The following is an 18687-nucleotide window of genomic DNA, read 5'->3' as shown; positions in this document are numbered from 1 at the left end:
CTCTATATGTGCATTGCATAGTGGTAATCCTCAAACAGTTTCCTTACTCATTACACCTCTCCTTGGTTAAAGTCCTGTCCTTGGTTGGTTTTGGGGCACTAAATACAGTGCTTGGGGCCCCATGTAAAGCTTGCACATACTCCTTAGTTATGCCATTGAGTGTGACACATACAGTACATGCAAAGTATGCTTCGCTGCAAAGGGCAGTGCACACGTTATCAGTTACTGCACTGCATACATCACTTTATGCCAACAATTTCCACTACATTGCTAAAGAACGATTACAATTTGTCTGATGCAATGATCCACTGTGGGTGTAGCCCTACTTTTTACATTGGAGCTAATTTTATAACTATGGTGATACAGCTGACTGGACCCCCCCCCCCCCAACAAAAAGTGCGCATGGGCTCTCTCACCATCCTCCCAGGCCACATCGATCCTCAGCTGTTCATCCCCATAAGTCTGCATTGTGCCAATGCTAGGCCAGGCCACGAATGCCCAGTACGTGGCGGCAGGGGACGACTGACAGATATGCCCGGATCATTTTATTGTATTGGCCACTGGCGACCTTCATGCGTTAGCACTGAGCAAACAAATCAAGGTCACTAGCTGCCAGGTATTGGATTTTAGAAATTGAAATTTCCTATACGTGTCAGTGGAGCACTAGAGGAGAGTTTAGTTTGGAAGAGGTCATATCTTCAGCACTAGCTACCTGAGAGGAGTGTGATTATCACACTCACTATAACCTATACCCTTAAGATTGATTTAGAAAATGACTAACACTTCTTTTTACCCCTCATAAGCAGAGAACCACCACAGATTCATATGTGACCTGCAGAAACACTGCTAATAGACAAGAAATGTCATCTAGCTGGTATTGAAGCCAAACCCTGGAAAAAGGCATAATGGGAAATCCACGGCCCTGATCCAATTAACTTCTCACCCGAGTTTTCTCATGGGAGATGTTTTTCCCACCTTATCAGTAGAATACCTTTTCAAACAAGAACTTCAAATGAGTTGTCCCAAATTAATTTTGCTTGGAGATTACTTTATTACTCACCTTTTGGCATTTTTTCACTTGCTTGATGGTGAAAAGATTTTTGTAGATAAGAGGGAAACATATCTCTAGAGAGAAAAGTTAAATGAACCAGGGCACAAGTCTTCTTTAAAGTAAACCCTTCTGTATGGTTAAGCTCTATAGCAATGTATATTTACCTAATTATTAGGATACCCTCAAACCGACTGACAAATCTTTTGAAGGTCAGTTCATCATTATAATCAACCCGCTCCCATCACCCTGACACGATCCAGGAGGCACCAAAGTACCACACTATGCATAACAGCTGTTTAACACATACATTTCACATACACATCTTTATGTGCCTGGCCTTGACCACGCGTACGTACAAAAAGGGCGTCGGAAAAAAAGGGCGCGGGGTGTAAACGATAATATTGTTTTGTATTTAGTGTACTAATGTTTTACAAATGTATAAATCATTAAATAATGTGTATGAAATCGGCAATAGTGAAAACGTTAATCTTCTCTGTTTCAAACGTGAAACTTAAAATAACGTTATATATGTTTAATCGGTATGATTGTATATTATTGTGATTAACTTTTATTTATGGTTTCTTCTTATAATAAAATCTGAAAATATTGTTTATAATGATGATATAAAAAGAACTACGTTCGTAATAAGTGCTGTAAAACATTAGTAAGTATTACTAAAATGTTACTAAAACTATACCTAACCCTACTCTCACACAGAACCCTCCCTGTACCTATCCCTAACCCCTAGACCACCCCTGGTGGTGCCTAAACCTAAGACCCCCCCCTGGTGGTGCCTAAACCTAAGACCCCCCCCCTGGTGGTGCCTAAACCTAAGACCCCCCCCCCTGGTGGTGCCTAAACCTAAGACCGCCCCCTGGTGGTGCCTAAACCTAAGACCGCCCCCTGGTGGTGCCTAAACCTAAGACCGCCCCCTGGTGGTGCCTAAACCTAAGACCGCCCCCTGGTGGTGCCTAAACCTAAGACCCCCCCCCCCCTGGTGGTGCCTAAACCTAAGACCCCCCCTGGTGGTGTCTAACCTTAACCACCCCCCTTAGTGTTCTCTTTATTTTGTGAATAATAATGTTTTACAAACAGTAAGGGATAACATTTTAAATAACGTTTTAGTTAAATAGGATAAATATGTTTAGTATGTTTATAAACGTTATTTGTCACGGGTGGATTTTCTAAACGTAAATCACCACAAGCACAGTTATAAAACATTAAAAAGCTCCGGGCGCCGTTTACAAAACGTTATTTATCTCCGGCGCCCTTTTTTCTTGCTTGGCGCCCATTAAAATGTTATTTATTATGGGAATGAATGGCTGCGCCCTTTTTGTCCACAAGCTGCCTGCGCCCTTTTTTCCCGTTCCCCTTGACCACAGGCAAGCATTTGAGAGTGCACACGGCTCATAGCAGGTAGGCACATCAGGATGTGCATGTTTCATGTCAACTTGGAGCTGTAAAGACCATTTCCAGTATCGTCACTATCGTGTGACAAGTGTTGAGAACTGTGACCTGATGCTGAGCTAGCTAGTCCCTTCCCCTCATTTGCCTGTTATCCTCATACCTTGCTGCAATACCCATTGCTGTTCACTGCCTCCCCTGAGGTCGAAACAGCACTGCAGATCATTTATAGATTCCTAGAGGTATTCCACACCTTCCAAGTTCATCCATAAATCCCTTAACAATTTATAGCCAAAACAAAGAGGTACAGGCTCAGCTTACTTACAGTGTGTTGGGATTGTCTTATTTGCTTCCTGCTAACTACAAGAGGTCCACAGGTACTACATTCAGGGACATTTCCTTTCCTCAGATGACACTACAGCCAGTAGCACTGAATTCCTATCTCTGAAACTTGCAGCCCATACTGAGGTGAACATTACGTCTTAACCTCCACTCCGCAGAGAAAACAAGTGCAATGGTAAGAGACATACAGCGGAAAACTATTTTATGCTAATAATAATTTAATAATGAGGTGTTTAAAAATGTACCGTATTTTAGATGAGCTGTAATGATATGTACCAAGTCAGAGAGACAGGTTTTCTGTGAAGCAGAAAGTCTCTGGAATGTAGCCACTGTCATACGTAGGTTTCCAGTCATATGCATAGCGCCAACCCCCCTTCCCCCTGCACACCCTTTGTCGCCCCTCACCCAGTTATGTACTCCCTGCTTGACAGGAAGTACATCGCTGGGATTCTCTGGTTCCCCATCGTATTTTAGTTTTGATCATGCACGCCACACCGCCTCTAACAAATTAAAAATTTCTGCATTGCCCATTCACTTCCATGCAATCCGTCACCACAGAAGTCTGACGGTAACGTACTATTCACTTAACGACAGATTGGCGGCCGATCTGGAACTTCCAGTGCAATGAGACGGAGTACCTGTGCTAGGCTCCATAGACTTCTATTATGGTTGCATTACTCTGCGTGCACAAAGGGTAACACAAAGCAATGAAACTGGTCTAGTGTAAAAGTGGCCTTAAAAGGACTCAGAGCTGAATTAACTAAAAAGATTTATACATACCTGGGCCTTCCCTCCAGCCCCATCCACTTGGATCACTCCCACGCTGCCGTCCTCTGCAGCCCACAGCTTCGGGAACCGGGTCCCCACACACATCAGTCGGCTCCAGACTGACGTAAGAGAAGTGTCCTCTTTGCGTATCTCTCCAGCAGCTGCTGAAGAGATACGTAGAGGGCGCACTTCTCCTGCGTAGAGAGGAGCCGACTGAACGGATTGCAGGGACCCGGTACCCGAAGCTGCAGGGAGCAAAGGATGGCGGCGTGGGAGCAATCCGAGCGGATGGGGCTGGAGGAAGCCTCAGGTATGTATAAATTTTTAATTCATTCAGCTCTGGTACACTTTAAGGCAGGGAACACATGTAGATTAATGTGGCAACACTGCCGCACTGGCCATTTTACTTGCTTCGCGTTTTACCCAGCAATTTTAAATTGAACAGATTGCTGCTTTTCTCAGGACAATGTGTGCATTCGCAATTTTGCCACATCCAAAACACTGCAAATGAAAAACAGAAAAAACGCATGTGGAAAAACACTTCTGTATTACAACAGAAACCCAGGAATCGAGAAGGAAAACAAGTGTTTCCCCATAACTCCCAACTGCCTCTCTTTCAGGACTGATGTAAAAGTGTGTCTTTTTCTACTGAAAAATGTGTTTAATTGGCTCTACACTTTAATGCTTTAAAGTTATATATTTCTTATTCGCAAATGTTACTATGGAGGAACTAATGAACCAGGACAGAGAGGACCAGTGTGGTTTGAATTATAACACTACAGACCGTATCTGTCTTATGAAATCTTTATGGTATGAGTGACTAGGGGTGTGTGTCAGGGGCATTATAAGAGGTGTGGTGGGGCCATGATTAGGGTGTGGCTTAAGTGTCTCTCTTTGTTACCTCAAACAGTTGGGAGGTATGGTGTTCCACGCCTATGACTTACCTGCCCGAAACCCAGAGATTCAAAGCCGAACTGTGAATTCATTTAAAAAAAACACACACACACACACACACACACACACACACACACACACACACGTTTCCCTTATTTGGGGCTTCCCCAAGCCCCCAGCACCCACCCTGTCCAGCACTGGTCCTGCATGAGGCTCCGTTCTCCTGCGCCAGCTAGTTACATTACTATCGCCGATGGCAACTGCGCCTGCGCGCCCCGGGCAACACAAAGCTTTCTTTGCATTTCCGCCTGCTATAGCCTGCTGCGCTTAGGATGCTATTGCGGGCTGGAACGCAAAGAAAGCTTCACTTAGCCCGGGGGGCGCGCAGGATTGGGAGGTTAAAGGACTGACACATAGCTCCATAAGCAAACAATTTTCATTTTGATCAGGTCGAGGTTTCCTTAAATCTCACCCAGCAAATCCATTAAATTTTCTCTTCGCAGCTCAGAAAGAGGCTTCACCCTGTAATGTATGTATGCCAAGGTTCACAGACAGATTAGGACCAACCTGTTACTGTGCAATATCTAGGTCACCGGAGGAGCCCGAAAGCAGAGTTCTATATAAAATCCACAAGGCTTCCACAATAAGAAATTAAAGAAAAAGACAAAGTACAGTTTAAAAAAAAGCCATTTTGAGGCCTCTTGCACATTTGAGAGCTGCATCATACTGTGTTAATCTTCCCCGCTTCATGGGCCATCCAAGTCTATGGAGACTTGCACACTTCACGCGATGTGCCTGAATTATCCAAAGCACCGCAATGCCGACGCAAAGGCTGCAGTATGTTACCTCATGATCTGTGGCTTCTGCAGCGCAACGGGCATGCACGGACCGACTGGAATCCTAGTGACGTGCTTCTTGCGCGGTAGGGAGTACGTCATCAGCTGGGGGGCGGCGCTATGTAAATGGCCTTCATCGCACCGCAAGTAATAGGTGTGCACTAAGCCAAAATATGGAACCATTTGACTTACTATATAGCAATGAGAAAGGGTTTTCACTGCAACCACCTTCTGTAGCCAAGTATTACCACAAAAATCCTGATGCTGCTGGATGTTATTTCTTACAGAGACCAGATTTTTCTGGGCCCCACCTGGCACGGAGGCAGGGAGAGATAGAGGGAACAGACAGGCCAATGTCAAGATGATATTATATTACATACCAACACATTAATGTTGAAAATGATATATAGAGATTAGGGAAGGGAGAGAGATCTGCTGTGCATACATATTTTTACAGAGCAGCATCAGAGCCATCCTAATAAATTCCAACACAATAAAGAGAACATTCACAAATTTAGAGAGAAATTAGCTGCATGCGTGTGTAAGGTCCATACCTGTACATGAACACAAAGCTGCTCCTGCATGAGAAGCTTCATGCTACTACACAGGTGCGGACTGTACTCATGCACAGCACATCCCTGCATGTACATGGACAGAAGTGCAGTCACAAGAGCAAATACTACAAGCATTCATTGGATATGGTTACATTGCCCTTGCGCAGGAACGGTGGGCTTGATGAGGATTCTGGAAGCCTCTGGATTATTCTAGAGGCTTCCCTGTAATGAGAAGTTGCGTAGCAGTAGGGGATGCACGGTATCGACCACGCCAGGACCCCTTGAATCCAAAGGGTCCCTCCAACCACTTTTATTAGCTCTTCATTGGTGCCAAGTTGGTTTTAATAACCTCTATGCAGGCTTTGATTAGTTGTTTGTAACCACTAAGGCTGCATTTCCACTTGTGCGGTGCGAATCGCCGCGGTAAAAATTCGCATGCGGATGCGAAATTCGCATGCGGGTCCATGCGAATTTTCATGCGTATTCGCACGCGAATTCGCATGGATGACGATGTATGCGAATTTAACCATGGCAGTGCTGGTGTGCTTTTCCATTGTTTCTGTGCGAATTCGCATGAAAATTCGCATGAAAATTCGCATGAAAATTCGCATACCCAAACCTCATGCGAATTTCCTATTAAATGCATTGTATGCGATTCGCATAGCGGTATGCGGTATGCGAATTCTGATGGCTCTGCCATGCGAATTTTTTCTGCACAGAAAAACGCAAAGGAATCCTGACAAGTGGACACAGTCCCATTCACTTGTATTGCTATGCGAATTTGCATGCGAAAAACGCATGCGAATTCGCGATAGTGGAAATGAGCCCTAACCAGTTCCTGCCAAATGGACATTTTAAAACACTTTTTTGCAGCCAGCCCAGGGGGCTAATGAGCAGGGGGACCCGGCGGATCGGCACGGAGGGCGCGGACGGCGTCCTCCGTGCCTTGAAAGATGAGGCAAGTGATTAACTTTTTTTACGCGTTTCGCCTCATAAGTCCTTTAAAAAAAAAATGGCAATTCGAGGGGAAAAAATTCGCCAAGATTCCTTTACCACTATCAATCGCAATCACAAGCGTTAAGGCTTCTTGCACACCAAGACGTTGCATTAGGTGGCACGTTAAGGTCGCATAACGTGCACCTAACAACGTATGGTGCTGCAAGAGCCGACGGTAGAGTGAGCCGCGTTAGGCGGCTCGAGTCCTATAATGTCTCCCAGAGTGGCGCTGATTGGCCAGCGGGACCACGTGATGCGGAGCGAGACACTCCGCATCACGTGGTCCCGCCGGCCAATCAGCGCCCGCCAGTGCAGTGAATATTAAGTAGCCATGTGCGCGGCTACTGTAGCTGGCTCTCCCCGCCTCCTATCCGCCCCCTACTGCGCATGTGTAAACAGTCTAACGCGGCTATAGCCGCTCCAACGCCGTAGCATGCTGCACTTTGCACAGAACGTGCAGCGTTACATGTAACGCAACGTGGGCTGTGTGAACAGCCCACTTGTGTTACATTGCTGTGCGTTGGGGGAGCGTTACAGGCGCACTAACGTGCGCCTGTAACGTCTTGGTGTGTAAGCAGCCTAAACGTCAGCGATTGGTCACTATTTTTTTTAAGCAATTGCAATGTAGCATATGCAATGCACTTTCATTGCAAAATCGCAGAAAAAAAAAATAAAATAAAAAAAAATAAACACTCCCAAATGCAATCGCGCTTTGGATAAAATTGAATCATGGTAGTGGAAAATACAGTAGCTACCACTATTCCTATGTTAATTGCAAAACCTAGCAATTTAAAAAGCTCTAGCATTTTGGGATTTTGCTGAATCGCAGTGCAGGGGAAAAGGGCCCTAAAAAGCACTCACAAAATTGTTCAGCGCTTGCACTTGCGATTTATAATGTGAACAAAGCCTCAAACTTTTACAGGCATGGCAAAGGTAGTTTTGATTACAATGCATATCTAAGGAGAGTAAGGGCTCGTTTCCACTATAGCGAATCCGCATGCGGGCACTGCATGCGGATTCGCATAGTCAAAGTGGATGAGGCTGTTTCCACTTGTGCGGCGGCGGGAGCGTTTTTCGGTACGGCAGAAATCTTCACGGCAGAGCCGTCAGATTTCGCGTGTGGGAGGAATGCGGGCGAATCGCCGCTAACGCATTTAATAGGGAAATCGCATGCGGCTTTGTCATGCGGATTTCCCCGTGATTTCGCATGGTTTGCTATGGAGCTTTACTCAGGCAGTGACATGGTTAAATTCACCTGGCTCCTTGCCATGCGAAATTGCATGCGAAATCGCGGCTAAATCCGCAGCCGCATGCGATTTCTTCTGCGGTGGAATCCAGGCGATTCCGCACCGCAACAGTGGAAACGAGCCCTGAAAGGTGTGTGCTTCTGACCAGTTTCACCTGACTTATATACTGGCTGCCTCAAGTCTAATGACTCAATGCCCCCCACCCCATTGTTGGTGTGTTCGCTCCCAGGATGCGCATATGCACTACAGGTAAGCAAAATACGCAAGAGTAGGGCATCTATCCTTTGGGGGGGGGGGGCAGCATGGATGGTTCTCCCTAGGCTTGGGCCGCATCTGGGGAGTACAGCGTTCATGTGTTCTCGCTGCCCCCCCCCCCCCCCACGAGAGGCAGTTGCGGCGCTCCTGGGCAGTGGATGCGTTTGCGATGCCCCTCATTTCTTGGGGGTATAAGGAGGCCTACACGCGGCGCCCCTGTTGAGATGCAAGAATTTGTGTGGGCCAACTCCTGAAGGAATGTCAGGGAGGTAGCCTTAGAACCTGCACAATCTGGTAGGCGAACGCAGTTTGCAACGCTTTGCCATTTTTATTAGACGAGAGTCAGTTTCAATTCAAATGAGTCATTAGACTTGAGGCAGCCAGTAACCAAGTCAGGTGAAACTGGTCAGAAGCACACACCTTTCAATCTCCTTAGATATTTAGTTTTTTATTACGCAATGTACAGCCAAGACTGAATGGTAGTCTTTACATATCCGGCTATCTAGATATACTTTCTGTATTTTATGAGTAAATTAATAACCTGTACATTTTAACCTGCGACAAAGTGCTTTCTTGAAACCACCTTGGAATTATAAAACTCTAGTTGCCTGTGACAGCCAGAAAATAAATAAGCAGCTATTGCTGTAATTATTACACATTATTCAGTGTTTGATGTGGAAGACTGCACAAATATTTCACACACTTTGCCAGCATAGTATAAAAATGCAGGAGCTTATTCAAACTCCATTATTTGTTTCTAATTTCTAAGCCTTAGTGGTTTTGGCCATAAAAAAAAATTAAAAAAAAAAATTAAAAAATCCCTTTCCTGTCGGGAACTGATAATGTCAAGAGGAGGTTCTAGGTACGTGGGTCGAGGAAACCAAAATTCTGCCACTTTAAAAAGGACAACTGAAGCAGAGGTATGGAGGCTGCCATATTTATTTCCTTTTAAAAACAATACCATGCTGATCCTTTGCCTCTAATACTTTTAGCCATAGACCCTGTACAAGCATGTAGCAGGTCAGGCGTTTCTGACAATTAGCTGCATGCTTCTTTCTGGTGTTATTCAGACACTACTGCAGCCAGCAGGGGACCGCCAGCATACAGGTGAGCCACGTCCCCGCTTGGGGCCTCACACACAGGGGGGCCTTGCTCTGCTGCTGGCGGCGGAGCAGCAGGAGGGTGTGCGCAGCGGCGAGGGGAGCAGGCAGAGCAAAGTTTCAACTCACCTGCCTCGATTCTGCACACAGCCACTATCTTCATCCTGTCCTGGCGTGCGGCACCTGTCGCTATGGCAACAGCACCCCCTGTGATGACTGAACCGCATGTCATCACAGGGGGAACTCGTACTGATGCAACAGACACCGGGACAGGATGAAGATAGAGGTCGTGTGCAGGATCGAGGCAGGTGAGTTGAAACTTTGCTCTGCCCGCCCCTATTGCTGGAGACACCTACCCATCTAACCTATACTGGGGGCATCTACCTACCCATCTAACCTATACTGGGGGCATCTACCTACTCATCCTATACTGCCGGCACCTACCTATCTAGCCTATACTGCCAGCACCTACCCATCTAGCCTATACTGCCAGCACCTACCTATCTAGCCTATACTGCCAGCATCTACCTATCTAATTTATACTGTGGGCACCTACCTTTGTAACCTATACTGGGGGCAACTATACGGGGTAGGCTACCTATACCTGTCTCCACGTGCGGGTGCATTTTACGCCCTCGCCCTAGGTGCAATTCAGCCTAGAAACTGCTAGTATGTGGCTCCTCCCACATCATTTTTTGGCCACACCCATTCTTTTCATGGATGGGGTCCTCAAGTTATGGACCACTTGGGGCTACCAAAACCTTAGCTGTGCCCCTGGTAGCCAGATAGATCAGCAGGGCTGCCAGGTAACTAGTACAGTTTAAAAAGGAACTATATGGCAGCCTCCATAATCTTCTCACTTTAGTTGTCCTTTAACTTGCATAATAAATGGTTATTGTGAAATTATATAGATCTGACACGGTCCGCATTACTTTATAGAGTGTATATAGTCATGTCACCCTAATGCTAGGTACAAACACAATTTTCTGACAGATTTACTGTCAGACTGACTATTTGACAGGTCTGATCTGATTGGCAATCGATTTTTCGATCAATATTCTGTTCACTTCTATGGAAAATTAATTGGAAATCAGATCGGACCTGTTGGAAATAATCGATCTGACAGTAAATCTACTCACAAAATTGTATCATGTGTACCTAGCATTAGAGGGGCTCACAATAACTGCTACACAGTCATGGTCTGGTATCCCGATTGTAGAAAGCCAATTTTAGGAGTTGGGAGAAATTAATTTGTAGGTTTCTGGGATGTAGGAGGGACCTAGAGTGCCAATAAAAAAAATAAAAAAAGGGTACACAAGCACAGGGTGAACATACAAACTCCATGCAGATAGTATCACGCCCAGATATAGAGTGGGACAGTTAGGGCCCATTCACACTAGAGTGTTTTGCCGGTGATTTTGGCAAAACGCTCAAACGCTTTTCAAAGCGCTAGTGCTATAATACCCTATGGGCCCGTTCTTACTTGGGCGATTTGCGTTAATCGTGGGGGGGGGGGGGGGGGAACCGCTGCAGTGTCCAGTTGTTTTTCCATGAGTAATCGCGGAATAATAAGCATTCCAGAAAAACTTCGGCGGTGATCGCCGGCGTTTTGCGCTTTTAAGTGTGAATGGGGCCTTATTCTGACTAGCAACTCCCCAGTACATGGAGATATTTCCAGTTTTGTAGTTTTTGGCCACTTCAGGTAAACTTTAAGTTGAACTAAAAGCACAAACTTAACAATTATGGCCCTGTGCGCAATGGTAAATTGTGCTGCAGAATAATTCTGCACGTCAACTCCCATACAATTCTATGAGCCTGTTCACAGTACTGCGTTGTAACTGATCACATTATTCTAACTGGCTGCATGCAGGCTTTGTATTAAAGTCTATGTCGTCTATGTCCAGTCTCCATTGCAGTCCACAGTTATTATAACACGTGTGTTATGAAAGCTACATTTAGCATGCCACACAGCATAAAACGAAGAAAAATGGTGCATCTATTCATCATACCAATATGATAGGATAACAAGATTCCCATCATAAAAGTCCATTCATCTAGCTCCAGCATTTACAGAAGCTTTTTAATCATTGGCATGTAAATATATTGCCATCAGTCATTCCGGGATTTATGGTGATTTATGATAATCACCCATTTAATTCTCAGTATTGGATGCCAACTCAATAAAATCCCTTCGGCACCAAACAAGGCCAGGGTTCAGCAATAGCTGGCCAACAGAGGCATAGCAGTCATGGATGCAGAGGCAAGGCTATGCTGGAGCAACAAAATGGTTACTTGCTACTAGAAAAACAATGTTTTTTCCTGCTAAAATAATGATGCAGTCCCGTTTTTAAAATGTATACAAGTTGTAATCAACTGAGAAGATGACTAGTTTTCTGCTATGAAACAAACAGCTGTAAGATAGAGGGTCATTCTATGACTTTCACTTGCAGCAAAGCAGCGTTTGAATATTAACACACTGAGGGCTGCACTACTGCAATTTTGGCAGCTTTTTGAACTCGCAGACAATTCTCAAAAAAAATGCTTTGCCAATGAAAAAGTGTGTGGTGAGGAGCCCACTAGTGCGAAAGCAGTTTGGGGTAATCCCAATGGCAGAACATGTAGCTTTTTAAACGCTCAATGCTTAAAGAGACTCTGAAGTCTCCTGAATACTACTTTTTTTTTAAATAAAATGTGCTTAACGTCTTTGCCCTAACTAAATCCCCCCTTACTCACCGGGGGGCAATCCGGGCAGCGCTTACGTGAGAGGCAGAGCTATGAGCCGCAGCGCGTTTATCAGCCCGGATTGCCGCCTCTCCCCTGCCCCTCTCAGTCTTCCTAAACTGAGAGGGGCAGGGGAGAGGCGGAGATACACCACTGATAGACGGGGCATGGAGGCAGAGTTGCGGCTCATAGCTCTGCCTCCAACAGCAGCAAAATCCACGACCAAGAAAGTCACGGATTTTGCAGGGGAGAGGGAGGGCGAGTTTGGGGGGGGGGGGGGATTTAGATATATTTCAGCAGCTGGAATGTGGAGGTTTAGTTAGGGCAAAGATGTTAAGCACATTTTTAAAATAAAAAAGCTAGTTTTCAGGAGACTTCAGAGTCTCTTTAAGTATTTAAGCGCTGCAAAATTGCTTTTGAGGCATCTTGCACACTACATACGAATCAGATTTTAGATTCCGACGTTTAAAAAAAGTGTGTGTGCGTTTGTGCGTACCTGGTGAGCATTACAAAGTTTAATGAAATTGAACTTACTTGGCCTCATATAGCGTGTGTGAAAATATCTTATAATTAATATATCTATCACACACGCTATATGAGGCCAAGTAAGTTCAATTTGAATAAACTTTGTAATGCTCACCAGGTTCCGGACTTCCTGTGTCTGTCTGTAGCCCCGGCGCCTAAAGGAAGAAGTCATAGGTGCTTCTCCGAATGGTCATAGAGGAGAATCTAAGACCTCTTCCTTTGAGGGGGGGGGGGGGGGGGGGGGGGAGGGGCTACAGACTGAGGTCACACACCTGGTAAGTATAATAAAGTTTTGTTTAAAAAAAAAAAAATTAGGAAAAAAAAAACACGCAAATTGCTTATCGGTAGCAAGGTTGCAACCTCATCCTTTTAAATACAGGCACATATACATTATATATGCTTTGTGGCTAGTTAGATGCAGTTTAGGCACTGATTATAAGTGAGTAGCCCCAAAACCTGTATAACTTAGATGTGTCAGTATTTAAAAGAGAAGGTTCAGGGAGTGGGGAAAAAAAAATCCATAACCACTTACCTGGGGCTTCCTCCAGCCCGTGTCAGGCAGGAGGTGCCCTCGTCGCCACTCCGCAGGCTCCCGGTGGTCTCCGGTGGCCGACCCGACCCGGCCAGGCCAGGCTCTTCTGCGCTCCAACGACGGGCTCTTCTGCGTTCCACGCGGGCGCGCTGACGTCATCGGACGTCCTCTGGGCTGTACTGCGCAGGCGCAGAGCTACTGCGCAGTACAGCCCGGAGGACGTCTGATGACGTCAGCGCACCCCCGTGAGGCGCAGATTGGAGCGCAGAAGAGCCCAACCTGGCAGCCGGCCTGGCCAGGTCGGTCACCAGAGATGACCAGGAGCCTCCGGAGCGGCGGCGAGGGCACCTCCTGCCTGCCATGGGCTGGAGGAAGCCCCAGGTAAGTGGATATAGATTTTTAATTTTTTTCCCACTCCCTGAACCTTTCCTTTAAAGGGATGAGGTGACAAAGCTGATCGGAAGTGCTGTACAGCGCTTTTAAGAATTGAATCGCAAGTGCAATTGCACTAGGAATCGCTGCACACATTACTGTAGCAATTTTAAAGCACTGCAACAATTCCTAGTGTGTTCCAAGCCTAAAAAAACAAACAAACCTGAGACTGGGAGCACACTAGTTTCAATCGTGTGTTTTGCCACATACCAGAAAACGTGCACAAAAATAGCACCTAATGCAAGTCTGTGGACCACATAGCAAATTGCAGCTCTCTCTGTACTTTTTATTTTTTGAATAAATCTTAGGGTATGCTGGATCTTCCTGCATACTGTGAATTACATGTGATTCATTTACAATGCTTTCCTTGGCCAAATTTAGGCTTGTTCACATTGCGTTCCGATCGCGTTAGCGTTGGGTGTTTGACGCAATTTTTTCTGTGATTCCTGGCGCTTGGGTCGGCAGTGCGTTTTTGTTAAAAGTGCTGTTCCAGAGTGGTTTTTTAATTCACTTCCTGACGCAAGTCAGAAAGTGAACTGTTAGACCCACAAAGCGATTTTGTGAGCATTTTGCGTTTTTCTTATACCTTCCATTGAGGCGGAATCGCCTCGAAAAATAAATAAATAAATAAATATATATAGGTACTGGCACCACTTTGCTGAGCGGATCAGAAATAAACCACTCAGATGTGAACTCTCACGCAGGGAATCATTGCACAAGTAGTTTTAAGGCGGTTATGAAACTCACCTGCGCTTCAAAAAAGGGCAAAAACGCCCTTAGTGTGAACGAGCCTTTAGAGCTGTAGAGCTGGCTCACAAAGCAAGAGCTTTTTCTATGCGCTTGTCATTTTAAAAGCTCTTTTATTTTCTATTTTATAAAAATCGCCACAGCACTGCATTAGCACGACCTTTGTAAATCCCTAGCGCTAAAAAGCTCTAGCAGTGTGAACCAGGCCCAAGAGTAACTGTTGCATTGTCTTCCCTGTAAAAGCAGGAACGCAATGGATTGGGACAGAGGCACCTCAGGTTATACAAGTACAGTAAAGAATACAGTCAATGAAAAGATTCCTTCCCTTGAAGATCTAGTTCACAGTGCTCAGTTGCTTTGCTTGCAGAATAATTCTGCACGTCAGCTCACTGCCCATTCAATCCTATGGGCCTGTTCACATCTCTGCGTTTTAATTGATTGTGTTATACTAACTCGCCGCATGCTGGCTTTGTATTAAAGTTTATGTTTAGTCTCCATTGCAGTTCACACATACAGTAGTGCATGCGACCACTGTGAACCTGGCCTTACTGTTAACCTCCCTGGTGGTAAGCCCGTGCTGAGCACGGGCTATGCCGCCGGAAGGCACCGCTCAGGCCCCGCTCGGCCGATTTGCATAATTTTTTTTTGCTACACGCAGCTAGCACTTTGCTAGCTGCGTGTAGCATCCGATCGCCGCCGCTACCCACCGATCCGCCGCGCTGCAGTGTCGCCGGAGGCGATCGGAGGGGCTGGGGGGATGCCGCTGAGCAGCCATCATGTAGCGAGACCTTGTCTCGCTACATGAAAAGAAAAAAAAAAAAAAAAAACGGCTTTGCTGCCCCCTGGCGGATTTTGATAAACCGCACGGAGGGTTAACATAATAATAATAATAATAATAAATAATAATAATAATAATAATAATGCGCCAACATATTCTGCAGCACCTTACAAAGCACAATAAGACGACAAGGGGAACATAGATGCAACTAACAAATGTACAGCAGAGTTCCAAGCAGCACAAATATTGTTACAAGAACAGTAAAACGTTAGGAGGATGACCCTGTCCTTGCGAGCTTACAATCTAATGGCGAGCTTACAATCTAACCATGTTTATCGGTTATGCACCACTGTGACCGTGGCCTTGGGGGAAAAAACATTTGGGAATTTTTTTTTTTTTTGTGTGTGTAAAAAATAAATAAATAATAATAAAAAAAAAAAATTATATAATTTTGTATTTCCCGTCATCGAAAAAGGCAGATTATCTAAAAACCTCAAAACATGAAATACACAAACGCATGCAAAAACCCAAAATGCAGAAATGCACATGGTAGAAAATGTATGGTTTTCCGCACATACAAGTGTGGTTCCAGGCTTATGATCCAAACATTTTATAACCAACTGCAGTTCATTAATAAAAATACAGAGGCAGCCAACTAACCTTTTTATTTACAATATTGGCTTCATGCTCTCCCATGTGCAAAAATAAAACTACACAAACCCCTGAACCTCCCAAAATCCGCCTAATAAACCATTGCAGTCTTTTTTCAGTCTTCCCACACAAAATACAATATGATCTATAGCTAACACAGTCCAGGTGTTCTTGCTACAATGGCAGAGCTAAGGTGAATTGTAACAGTGGATTGTATTTCATGTCTTACCTTCCTTGTAAGCGTGGTTCTTGAATCTCACTAACCAAATGCTCAGGCTTAATCGAACCATACTGTGCAGTACATTGAGTGCTGGTTGCACAGGTCAGAGCTATTGTAATTACCATGTTCTAACACAGGTGACTACCTCACTTACAGAGTCAGTAACATGCATCAGGAATGAGATGAAACAGGAAGTTGGGCTTTGTTAATGACAGGTAATAGAATAGGGTGGATTTATCAAGCTTGTTTGCACCAGACTGAGGAGAGGAGGCGGCTTATGTAGGAAAGCACTTGCAATGGTTAGTTTGTAATTTTCAAGCACTTCTAATGTACTGTCTTGACGCAAATATCTGCAAAGGTAACTGAGAAGCAAAGGAATTTCTAAAAGGACATAAACTACATCGGGCTCTATTCATAAAACATTTGCGGTAAAAAAAAATCTTGGAGGGAAAACACTGCATCGGTATTTTAGACTTTTGTGTGCTAATTCATAAAAAAGTCTACACTTGCAATAATAGGTCGAGGAATTCCCGCACTAATCTAGCGGTGCTGGCTGAGTTGATACATTTTCTCTGTGCAGAGACAGAGAAACTATAAGGCCTGGAACCCACTGCAAACCGCAAACGCTAAACGCAACCGCTAGCAATTTGTAACAGCGGTTTGCAAGCGGATTCATGCGCGTTTGCGGTCGCGTTTTGCAACATTGTATTTTTTTGCCCAGCGGGTGCGTAGCGTTTTGCGGTTTGCGGTTTTATCCTGATTGGTCGTGTGAATAATTTTTCATTTTGTTACATTGCGCTGCACCGCAAAACGCTAGCAGAACCGCTCAGTTTAGGTTTTGCTGAGCGTTTCCACTAGCGTTTCAATACTTTACATTGAAGCGCTAACGCTCCCAAAATGCTGCAGGTCCTGCGTTTGCGTTTCTGAGAAACGCAAACGCTCCTGTGGAAGTTGCCCCATCCATTAACATTAGCACAGCGTTTTGGCAAACTGCTAGCGTATCGCAGTGCTGCCAAAACGCTGCTAAAAGCGCTCCTGTGGGTTCCAGCCCTCAAGGAGGCAGCCCCAGCATCCCTTTAGATGTGCATTTTTTTTAATCTGCCTCTCCTTGCCCTGAATCTGCGCTGAATCTGTCTATTAGTCTTTCTAAACAATCTATTTAATTGCCACAGCTTAGAAGAACTTCAAGAAATATTACACATGCAGGCTTTCTGATGTAAAATTTATCTGAAAACAGGTACCCAAGGGGTTATCCCCCTTGCCGTTACAATTCTGGCGGCAAGGGGGCAGCACAGCACTTTTTTTTTTTTTAAATCATGTAGCGAGCCCAGGGCTCGCTACATGATAGCCGCTGACAAGCGGCACCCCCCCCCCCCCCCACTTCGATCGCCTTTGGCGATCAGAGTAAGCAGGAAATCCCGTTCAGAACGGGATTTCCTGCTGGGCTTCCCCAGTCGCCATGGCGACGGGGCGGGATGACGTCACCGACATCATGGACGTCGGGACGTCATAGGGAATCCCGATCCACCCCTCAGCGCTGCCTGGCACTGATTGGCCAGGCTGCGCAAAGGGGTCTAAAGGGGGGCCGGCGCGGCGGGTAGCGGCGAAATGCGAGCGGAAACTGCACGCAGCTAGCAAAGTGCTAGCTGCGTGCAGTAAAAAAAAAAATTGAAAATCGGCGCAGCGGGGCCGGAGAAATCCTCCTACGCAGGTTACCCCGAGCTGAGCTCGAGATAACCGGCAAGGTTAAAAACACAGCCTTGGTATTCCAGGATGCATTTTTTGTTCTGCTCTCACTGCAGCTGCCTGGGAGGTCTGTCTCTCCATTAGTTTTGCTGTTATCCGCTGGCTTATCGCATTATCTAAACAGCCAGGTTTCTCCGCTCACATTTCGCCTGCTCTAATCTTGATGAATTAACCTTCAGTGACGTGTTGTGATAATCACGGCACAAGGCGGTAATTTCCCGCACTGCTCAGGAATCGTAGCTTTTCATGCGGAAACAGCTTTTATGAATGTACACTTTGCTAAATGGTCGGTAAAGTTAGCTGTTTTGACCATTACCGCATGCAGAAATCCTTATGAATAGAGGCCATTGGCTTCCATTCCATTCGGTAACTAAATGTCGTAAAATTACCAACTGAAGTATGACCATGTCCACATTCACAATGTTTTCCGCCTCATTTATCGTTTGCAGAAAAAGTGCGGTAAAAAAAGTGATAAAAATGCGGTAACATGTTGGTGAAAAATCTTTATTTTATAGGTAAATTCCACACAAAAAAAAATAAAAAAATTCATGATTAAAAAAGAGTGCATTGTTGCAGCCGTGATTACGTTTTTTTATCACCTGTAAGTACCTGGTGATATTTTTCACTTCACATCCAATTACATGTAGTCTAGAGCCTTTTGAGCTATGTTTGCTGGACTTTGGAATTTTTCCACAGAAAACAATATTTTACACTTATTTCACTATTACCTTCTGGTAAGAGCCTTGTGGGGAGTCCACAGCCCTCATGGGGATGGTGAAAGCCCCAGGTAAGTATAAATAAGGTGCAGCGTACCAACTCAGGTACACTTTAAGGTAGGACATTGGATGGCTTCCCTGGAGCTTGCATGAAATATAAAGAAGTTACAAA

At 45.2% G+C, this 18687-nt stretch overlaps 1 protein-coding gene across 10 annotated transcripts in view; it reads right to left on the bottom strand.

Annotated features, from left to right (window-relative positions):
• PLCH2 (phospholipase C eta 2) overlaps positions 1–18687 on the bottom strand; it is a 1280386-nt gene that overhangs the window by 572812 nt on the left and 688887 nt on the right. Inside the window, exon 1 of one of the 10 annotated variants that reach the window (XM_068240681.1) lies at positions 16063–16178. The exons of the other annotated variants lie outside the window; for them this stretch is intronic. Within the exon in view, the coding sequence (XP_068096782.1) occupies positions 16063–16123 (61 nt within the window). The 5' untranslated portion in view covers positions 16124–16178. Of the gene's footprint in view, positions 1–16062; positions 16179–18687 lie in introns of those variants that run through there. 10 annotated transcript variants of the gene reach the window in all.

Source organism: Hyperolius riggenbachi, chromosome 6 (genome assembly GCF_040937935.1).
Source record: "Hyperolius riggenbachi isolate aHypRig1 chromosome 6, aHypRig1.pri, whole genome shotgun sequence".
Lineage (NCBI taxonomy): Eukaryota > Metazoa > Chordata > Amphibia > Anura > Hyperoliidae > Hyperolius > Hyperolius riggenbachi.
The sequence above is the reverse complement of the archived record's forward strand: the minus strand, read 5'-3'. Positions and strand labels throughout refer to the sequence as shown.